The sequence below is a fragment of the Pteropus alecto genome, unplaced genomic scaffold (assembly GCF_000325575.1).
Source record: "Pteropus alecto unplaced genomic scaffold, ASM32557v1 scaffold87, whole genome shotgun sequence".
In the NCBI taxonomy this organism is placed as follows: domain Eukaryota; kingdom Metazoa; phylum Chordata; class Mammalia; order Chiroptera; family Pteropodidae; genus Pteropus; species Pteropus alecto.
In genome coordinates this window covers 6,575,242-6,585,511 of record NW_006443225.1, presented here as the reverse complement: position 1 = coordinate 6,585,511, position 10,270 = coordinate 6,575,242, and the positions used below count along the sequence as shown (strand labels likewise).

Sequence of the window (10,270 nt, the reverse complement as noted above, 5' to 3'; positions counted from 1 at the left end):
CGGACATGAATATTTATGGCAGTTGTACACATAACTGCCCAGACCTACACGTGGCCCAGAGAGATCTCCGTGGCTGACGACCACACGCCGGGAGGGGCTCAGCCATGCGATGGAAGATGCTCAACAGTGAAAAGGGACAAACTTCTGGCACGTGTGACCACGTGGATGAATCTCAGTGTGGTAAGTGAAACTAACGGTTACATACGTTTTGCCTCTGTTTAGACGGCAGCCTCAAGAAGCCAGAACTCTAGAGATGCAGAACAGATCTGCAGTTGTCAGGGGCCAGGGATGGTGGTGGAGAGAACAACACAAAGAAATCTTTTTGGGGGGCGGGGTACAGAGCTGTCCATAGTCTGATTATGGTGGCAGCTCACAAAACCATACATGTGTTAAGACTGATAGAACTGTACATCAAAAGAAAAATAAGCAGTTTTACTGTATACTTCAAACAAACAAGAATCAAGACATCTTTAACAAATTAATTTTAAAAAGAAATAGTGAGAAACATTTTGGCGGAACTATTGTATTTTTTGTTTATTTTAATATCAGAAGTCACAGCTCACGTTAATGATCTCAACCACCATACATTATGCCCCACAGCAGACTGCTAACTAGGTCCACCTGGGGCATCGCCCTGTGCTGAGTCCGCCTCTAACCCTGCGAATCTGTATTTCTATCCAGTCATTTTAAATCGGAGCTGTCTGATTAACCCACGATGGATTAATGATGTATTTACACAAGACACGATGATGTATTCATGATGTATTATGCCAATTCTTTTAAGGTAAGAGTAAGTTGTAAGTGAATAATTAATGGCCAACAGAAAATAAAAAAAACTTCAGGAACGCAGCTGTGTTGAGATACCTCTCTCGACAGACACGCGGAGTTCGTACTTACAGACTGCTTGACTATATCGGTCCAGTCCGGAGCAACTGCAAACTCGGGGTTCTCCTCCAGCCACCTGGGCAGGTCCTTCATGGGAGGCGCCATGGCCCCGCCCATCTGGGGAGAGGCACCGGAACACACTTTAAACACGTCAGTTCTACCCCGCCCCTCCTCCGCCTACACACGCACAGATACGTACACATGTCATATGCATGTATTCTGGAAGAAATACGATTTTTTTAAAAAATAAAAGATGTTAGGATAATATACTTTTTTGGGGACGAGAAATCGCTGCGCTCACGGCCCCTCCCGCGTTTACCTTCTTCCCGTTTCGTTTATTGACAACAGGAACCCTTTCTTCTCCTGTCAAAGTGTTTATATCCAATTTATTAGGGTTTCGACATCTATGTCGTTTTTGTTTCGGTTTCTGAAACGAGGAAAACAGCACATCTGCATTCTTCTGCAAAAAAATAAAAAATATGTATTTAGTAAAATTACACTTAATACCTACTCTTTCCTATATAAATGACAGTCATATCATTTCCAATTACTATGGAAGTTTCAAGAACTGTTCTAACTACTAGAAACCACACTTTTCTTTGAAAGGGAAAAGTCCTATTTTTTCCCCTGTACACTAAGGAATGAAACGAACATGTAAGCTCAGAATCGGCTTCCACTTTTGTCTGTCCATAACCCTGCTCACAGTCTTCACTTCAAATGTTCAACTAAGTCGTGGCAATTTCAAAGGAAACGTTCTCTAGCACCCCTGCTAATTTGTACTCAGTGACTTGAATAAACACAGAGATGGTATCACGACCACGACACAAGACTGTGCGTGAGGAGAACCAACCGAGGCCGAAAAGGACCTTTGCCGGAGGGACATCCTGAGTGGCAGGAACTATACTCAGGCTGAACCCAATAACAGGACACGTAAAACCCTACATTTAAGTTTAAAAAATGAAATCGCATAAGTATGGCATAAATAAAAGATTTGCCTTGCTAGCTAGCAAACAGTTTATGGACGAATCATCCGGAGATAATGTCTAATATGTTTAATCTAAGGCATAAGCGTTACGTGCTTAAAAAAAGAAGCTAATAAAGTCTTGGGCTGCATGAGCTGTTCAAATCTCTGCAGGTAACAGCTTCACAGTATTCTGTGCTGGTCGGACCTGGGCTGGAGACCAATTAAAGTGCATTCATGAGTGTTAGCTCAGTAATGATACCACCTCAAAACCACGCCAGGCAAAGAATAACTGAAGAGATCATGTCTGTTTGGGGAGAGATGGAAAAAATAAGGAAATGCATAATAGGTATCTTCGAATAACTACAAGGCTGCCCTTCACACAGGACAGGCCTGAAGCTGGTTTCTCTAATGCAGAATATACAATGACAAAAATCGGGAAACTTCCGAGAGAGGAGACATGCAAGCAAGGCCGGGGGACCCGAGATTTCTATGTTGTATGGGAGAATGAAAAGGACTGTCCTGGCTAGACTCCCCGCCGCTGTGAGCTCCGTAACACTTACTGGTACATAACTTGGCATATCAACAGTGTAAGCAGGATGCAGCTTCAGCCATTCGACTAAGTCCTTATTTTTAGGAGCCTCGTCCCCCACCAGCCTTGTCCCATCTTCGAGGTTTATAACAGGGATCCGTGTGTCGGGGTCCAACTGCCCAGGAGAAGGAATGTTTCTTGTCGGTGGGGTCTCTATATCTTCTTCAAAAGCTTTGGTCACCTCAGCATCCTCCTGCAGGAAGTTGAAAACAGTCTGAATTCTCACATGGAGAGAAAGATTCTGACAACGTTCTATCCCAACAAAATGCTATCTAAGCATAACGGATCTTTGATCAAAAAAGAGAAAAAAGTTACTTGAAACAATGTCAGTTTTGGAACAACTTTGAAATTAGAAGATGGAATTTTAAATATCATTCTTCACACTGTAGAATTAGTAATTAGGCAGAAAATTCACAGTTCATCAGCGCTCCGTGTTTGAGATCTTAAGCAAGCCACCAGGAATATACGACACGGGCAGCTCGGTCAGAGCTTGATGTGCACGAAAGGCAGCCTCGCAATCTCTCTTGGGGATCCACAGATAAACGTCATTAAAAATTTTTTAATTAAAGAACTGTTCCAAAAGCCAGCTTCACACGGAGCTTTCTGGCACCCTGTGAACAGAACGATTTTGTGGGTGGTCCAGCATTCTGTGTGAGGTTTGTGTGGCGGCACCGAGAGGATCGACTCTAACTGAAGTCCAGACTCCACCACCGCCCAGCGACTGGTCCTCAAACTCTGTTCTTTTAACCTCCAGACATCTTTTAGGTCAGCCCATTTCTCCATTCCGACTGCTCCAGTGTTGGCTCAGGCTGCCCTCGCTTCCCATCCACATTACTGCAATATTCCCAAATGGTCTCCCTGATCTAGTCCACCTCCTTCAGTCCGACCTTCACATTGCTATATCGGAGTCGTTTTTCTAGAACGTACACCTCCTAGTTCCAAACGCTATGTCACAGCTCTCTCCTATGTAGCCGCTTTCGATAACTGAATCCCCATCCCCTTCACTACAAAATCCAGGTTCTTCAGCATGGCGATTAAGAATCCTCCATGACTTGCATCCCACTTTGTCTCCAAGCTCATCTCCGTCGAACCTCGCTCTCCTACTCACAAATCCCCCAGCCGCTAACTCTGTTTACCAAGCACAACAGGCTCCCTCTGGCCTCAGGCCCTTTGCACTCCCTCCCTGCCCTCTCTTTTCAAATGACCGACTCTTACACAATCTTTAAAAGTTAACTGAAACATGACCATCTCTAGGGAAACTTCCTCATCTGTTTCTCCCCATGTCCACTGTTTGCCGTTCCCACTATGATACATTCTTTATCTGGAACACCGAGTTCTCTAGTGCAAACACCTGTCAGGCCTTTATTCTTCTCATCCCAGGGCCTGGCACAGGGGCAGGGCCAGCTCCCGATGTTGCTCAACGCATGGCGGCTGCACCCTTATTTTTCATGGCAGCACAAAATGATCTCCAGCTTGAGTGCTGACACCAGACAAGATCTTAACATTTGTGTTGTTCCACATAAGTACCACTGCAGTCCTTTACACCCCTTTGCCACTCAATTTATTTATAGGTCAGTCAGCATTTCCCTTCTACTTCACGCATATGCACATAACCCTCTACAATACCAAATGAGGAATCCCCAAATTCCAACATCTGATGGTTAAAAAAAATTTTTTTAAATCTATTCTCTATCTGGAGTTTTGAGCTGAGTTGCTAAATGTGACCTCAGAAACAGGAAAATATCGATAAATTCTTAGGGATGGCTTAAAATATGTAAAATGAATAAAGTCAGCCTTCGGTTTAATATAGTTGTATTTATAACTACAATAGGAAAATACCAGTGAGTGTGATGACTAGTAATTCCTGACGCTTGGTCCACTAACAAGCATGTGCTGTGATTCAAATATTAAACACAACAGTAAATGAAAAGATATGTGAACTGCAGAAATCTCCCAATTTGCTGATGTTTACAAAGGAAGAACTTTCGGTGAACAAAATCCATCGAGGTGTTAACATAGTGGTTTCAAGCAGGAAGGCTAATCGCTAGAGATGCAACTTTGGGGAGCACACGCCTAGAAATGGCATTTTAACTTAGGGAACGACCAGCCACAGCTGATCCATGACCAGGTATATTTTCACAAGATTCTAAAAGTCATCATATGCTCAACAAAAATGACCGTTGCTACAACTGGTGCACTGGTGATGAATTTTGAAAATTAACTGTAACCGCCTGGATGCGTCTGTTTTAATCAGATCCCACCGGGGACGAACGCCAGCAAATGCTATTTTATCATTCCTAGCCTTTAACTCAACCACGTCTTTTCCTACTCTTTTATTAAGCTTTCCCTAAGTTCAAGAAATAGAAAATGGGCAAATAATAACAGGGATGGAATGAGAAAAAACACATCAAAACAAACAACTGTCTTCCCTCAGTTTCAAACTTCAGTGTTTCTTGAACTATGTCCCGCCAGCGGAGGAGCTCGTCCTTGTCCCTAGACCCTCAGGCACAGGCAGAAGCCCCAGCGCCTCCACCCTGATCTGGGTTCACCCCGACCCACGTGCGCTGTCCAGCACGAATTAGCCCTTTAAAGGGGCCGCGCGCAGTTGAGTTCTTAGGGGCAAAATCTCCATCATTAGCTACGGGGCACGTTTTTAGGTGCCATGGTTGACATAGTTTAGGGAAGAGAATTTTAATTACACTGTACTTATTTCTTTTAAATTGGCCAAAAAAAAAAAAAAAAGGCTAAAATCTATTGGCACATACATTTCATTCAAACCTAAACTGGTACGGATCTTTATTCAGATGAGATTTTTAAAATATCTAGTTATAGAGATAGGAGAATTTGCCATCACTAACTTTATATATGAGTATAAAGCTTAAAATCTAAAACTAAACCTTTATATTAATCTCATAAATGCCAGGCTCAAAAAAATCAGTATTTTTAACAACAGAAGCTTTTTCCACCTCAAGAGTTCAGAAGTAACAATTAAAGGCTCAGGAGGACGTGTTTCTGTTCGGGGCTAGTCTTCCGAGAGTAATCAATATATCAGGATCTTGGGAAGAATAAATCCTCCGGCTACATTTGGTTCAGGCCGAGTGATCTGTATCAATGCTCAACACAATTTTCCAGCTCAGAATCATGACTCTGCTCATTGTAATTCTATTTCTTTAGTGGAAGAAGCCAGCTTTAAGGCCATGTCACTGAAAGGAACATAGACCAGTGTCATCAACAGTACAGGGACCCTGGCCATCAACATGGGCCATCAAATGGAAGTGAGCTCCGGAACTTACTGCACTCAATGACGTCCGTTTGTGGCTCATGAAAAGCAGATCAAGGCCCTCCACGTTTTTCCTCCGTCCCCGCCTCCTCTTCATGGGAGGCTCTCCATCCACTAGGGAGCCATTAAGCAGATGTCTCGTGGGTGTGCGTGACAGACCTGCCTGGAGCAGTTCCATTTGAGTCTTAAAGGCATCAGACACTGGTGTCGAGACACTAGGCAAGATAAACTTTGAAGTAAGAGATGAAAAATTTGAGGTAGAGCTTGTCGCCTCTCTCGAGGCCTTTGATAAATCTACGACTTTTTCTTGTCCGTTTTCTGAGACCACCTGGGACTCCCGGAGCTGGGCGACCATCTCCATGAGGTTCCTCCGCTTAGCAGCTCTTTCGGCCTCGATTTCAATTTTTCTCCTCCTCCTTCTCCGCTGGCGAGGGACGGAGAGGTTAAGGGCATCATCCTATTGAAAAATCCCAACAAAACAATGAGCCTGACAATCGGCCACGTGGGTTGGCTTTCAGATGCAAAGACAAGAAGCTTAGGGCACTGAACATTCATGACATTGAAAAGGGCTGAGGACACAGCAGCTGTATTTCTCAGCAAGACCAGGGAAACACGAAATCTGGAGAACTTTAAACTGCGCAAACAAAGCGCTCGTGCCTACCTTCGACAACTGAGGGGAGCTGGTGAGGTCCTCGCTCGCACTGATGCCCGCTTGACCGACCATGGACAGCTCAGCGAAGCTCCTCTTCTGCAGGGGACTGTCCGCGGCCGGCGGCGTGTACCCAGGGATGAGGCCCTGGAAATCAAACATCTGGCGCCTGTTTACTGGCCATTTGCCTTTCAACACTGCTTCACAGATGTTGTCTAATCGGTTTATCATTACTCGATCCTAGAGGGAGAAGAAAAGTCACATGAAACTGTAACAAAGACCGGGTGAAAATGACTAGATAAATATTTCCACTGAGATACTAAAGAGCACAAAAGGTTTAAAAGTCATTGGTGGGCAAAAAGTAAAGGAAACAAGCATCCACCCATGGTGGAGGGTCCTAAGGTAGCCCCAATACAGAAAACCTAATGTTCTTTCAATTATGAACACTGAACCACACAAATCAGGAAACATTACGCTACCGGCACCTCTAAAATGTCCCCATGTTTTAAAAGTAGCTTTTAGTCAAGCTGAAGAATTGTTGGTGAATGTCGGCAGATAACAAGATAACAATGGAACCCTGCATTAGCTTCTCGACGCTCCGGTGCTTCAGATCCACCGGCGGGACCCCAGTCTGTCCCAGGAAGTGGGACATCATTAGCGTCACTATTAATAAAGTTCAGCATTATGAAATGGGCACCAACCTAGGAACACCTAATGAATGTCAATTTGCATCCCCCACCTATTATCACTTCAAATTTCACTGAAGCGTGTACATTAAAAATTTCTAATTACAGCTCTTAGACCCAGTTCCCATAGATTAAAAGTGCCTGCTACTACAGACCTGACCGATCTGGGGAACTCTTTTCTACGCTCGATGAGGGAGGGTAGCACAACGGGGAAAGTCAGAGGGTACGCAGAGGGAAAGACATCTTCGCTACTGCACTCTTCGGTTAAAAATTTCACATTGTTTCTTAAGCAGCTCATACTATGGAAGGCCAGACTGGGGATGAGTCAATCGAAGTAGTTTTTATGTTGCTTATTTTAAACCAGATAGCCCTGCTATGGTGATTAGGATGATTATTTCCCTGCCCTGAAACAGACCCAAATTACACAGGGATATAATTATAAAATTATGCTAGTTAGCCGAAAAAGTAATTTCCAGTTTGCTTTTGGTTAAAGAGAACTACATTTGGAATTACCGCATTGTACTGGACCAAATGGATTAACAGCCCGCCCTCTCCCGAGCGAAGACGACTAGGCTTCCCAATACAGAAGTTGCCTTGAATCCGAAAGTTCTACTTGAGATTAAGAAAAGTTAAAACATACAGTTTTATAGGGCCACACATTTCTCCTTGTGCATCGTTAGCAGGATTGTAGATGGTGCGATGAAGGTGCCTCAGAAAACAAAAGAACTACCGCGTGACCCGGCAATGCCATTTCTGATTGTATGTCCAAAAGAACCGAAGCACGATCGCAGAGAGCTGTCAGTGCACTCAGGCTCACAGTGGCACAATAGTAAGCCAGGAGGTGCAAGGAACACAAAAGTCCCAACGATGGATGAATGGATAAAGAAAATGTGGTCTATACACACAATGGAATATTATTTGGCCCAAAAAAGGAAAGAAGTTCTGTCACATGCTATGACCTGGATAAACCTTGAGAACATTACGGTAAGCGAAATAAGCCAGTCAGAAAAGGACAACTATTGTATGATTCCACTTACGGTAGTCAAATTTGCAGGACAAAAAGTAGAACAGGGGTTGCCAGGGATGTGTGCTTTGGGGGAAGGGGAGGCGCGTCAAAAAGAGGTTGTTTAATGGGTGGAAAGTTTCAGTTGTGCAAGATACAAAGGTCTGGACATCTGTTTCACAACGATATGAACATACGGAAGACGACTAATCTATACCCTTCAAATTGGTTAAGATCATACAGTTCATCATATGTGTTTTTTACCACGATAAAATAATTTTTTTTAAAGTCCACACATTTTATTTTGTCAAAGGGTATGTCTGTTGAAACAGTAATTCATAGACCATAGCGGACAACATGATCATTAACCTAAAAATCCTCCTCAAGGAGCCAAAGATCCATATAAACAGTTCTATTTCTTATTATTTTTCCTTCATGTCACGTCTCCTATCCTATTACAAAAGTGCTCTACAGACTTTTTTCTTTGGGATTTTCCAGATCACTCTTTAAAACATGAGAGAAATCTACAGTCTTCATACACTGCGTCCAAGTTTACTCTCCACCCCCACTCTTTTTTTGGTCAACAAAACAACATAAAATCCACGGACCTTGGGCCAAAATGAGAAGGCAAATGTTCTCTCGTGAAGAAGCTGAGCTACCGATGGGTCTCCATCCTCCATGTAGAATCCATCTCGGGTTTCGTCCCTCGCAGTGCTCATGGAAGCATTGCTTTCTTCATCAAAATTCTTCCCTCTAGAGACAGCTCCTGCTGAGAAATGAGTTAATGTGCATTAGTCACAACCAGAACATCACTGAAAAAGAAGTTTAGAAAGGGCATGATGAAAAATGTGAATACCAATGCTCCATTCTACTGAGTACCCACGATATAGCTACAATGGTCTTAGGCACTTTGTAAACCTTGTCGTTTAAAGCTTGTGACGGCCCTTTCATGGAGATGGTTATTCCCATTTTATAGATGAAGGAGCAGAGGCTTAGGAAGGTTATGTCACTGGTCATCTGACACTGTGCAGGGAAATCTCGGAGGAGGCTGAATGACAACCAAGTCTCTGACTCAAGAGCCCAAGTCCCTCCACGTAGGAGAAACGGCTGGCTAAGCTCAGAGTTCCAGCTCCAGCAGAAGAGGACGATGCGCCTTATTTTTCCTTGTGTCTGGTACAGCACAAGTGACTTTCCCTGGGACTTAGGGAAACACTGGTTATTTTTAATGTCCTACCCTTTACTTTTTTATTAAAACGAAATAAATTAAGCATCTGCTTAAAATAATTACCAGTAAATACTCAGTAGATGACACTTCTCCCCCACATTTAATTGTCCAAATAAAAATCGCCTGTCATTTTTAAGACACTGCAACTATAAAGGTAACCCGTATCCTTAACCCAGAAATTGCTGTGTCCGTAAAACTCTTCTGAGAGTTTAACTTGTTGGAAATATGTTTCCATGCCACATCAGAGCAGAACAAACGTCTAAGCACAACCCGACAGGATCCCTTCACGGAAGAAAATGTACACTAATTACCCCTGAAAAACACAGACAGAGCCCTTGTCACGTGACATGCTGCAACTGCAGAGGGGCAGGAGAGGGGCCTGCGAGGCCAGGCAGTACCTTCGGGCTGGGAAGATTCTTCGGACTTATCGTCGTCCTCCAGCTTCTCCTCCTCGTCCTCTTCAGAACCTTTTTCTGACACGGACTTGGGCCCCGTGTCCGCACTGACCTCCGCGGCTTTCAGTTCGTTCTTCACGGCGCCGGCCTCGGCCTCGCGGTCCTGCTTCCTGTCCTTCTCCCCGCCGGCGGTTTCTTCTTCCTCCTCTTTCCCCTCAGGTTTGTCCTGGGCAGCTGCGTTTTCAGACTCCTCCACTTTGCCTTCCGTTTGTCCCGTCCCCTTCTCATCCTGAACGTGAGCGGATGAGATGACGGCAGGAACCTGGCCAAATCCGACCGCCAGTGGGTTCAGGGACGAGATAGCGCCTGCCCCTCTGTTCTGAGCGAAGTTTTTGTGCGCGTCCAGGAAGGACAGCTCGGGGTCGTTGAGGATGTGATAGTCCGTCCGGCTGACCCCGTGTTTCGCGGCGCCCACCAGCAGGTCGCGGTCGTGCCTTCCGCACTCCCACCACTCCGGCAGGTCCAGGCTCGGCTGGCAGAGCTTCAGCCTCTCCGCCAGCTGCGGGTGGTGAAGAACCTGCTCTCGTATTCTCC

The 10,270-nt window shown here is 44.6% G+C and overlaps 1 protein-coding gene across 1 annotated transcript in view; it reads right to left on the bottom strand.

Annotated features, from left to right (window-relative positions):
• Positions 1–10,270, bottom strand: part of CHD7 (chromodomain helicase DNA binding protein 7) — a 119,876-nt gene that overhangs the window by 2,305 nt on the left and 107,301 nt on the right. Inside the window, exons 32-39 of the mRNA XM_025041112.1 lie at positions 9,680–10,270; positions 8,665–8,825; positions 6,380–6,607; positions 5,732–6,175; positions 2,410–2,631; positions 1,205–1,345; positions 767–1,002; positions 437–442 (exon numbers count right to left, since the gene is read on the bottom strand). The exon at positions 9,680–10,270 is cut by the window's right edge and continues 40 nt beyond it. Of these exons, the coding sequence (XP_024896880.1) occupies positions 437–442; positions 767–1,002; positions 1,205–1,345; positions 2,410–2,631; positions 5,732–6,175; positions 6,380–6,607; positions 8,665–8,825; positions 9,680–10,270 (2,029 nt within the window). The remainder of the gene's footprint in view (positions 1–436; positions 443–766; positions 1,003–1,204; positions 1,346–2,409; positions 2,632–5,731; positions 6,176–6,379; positions 6,608–8,664; positions 8,826–9,679) is intronic.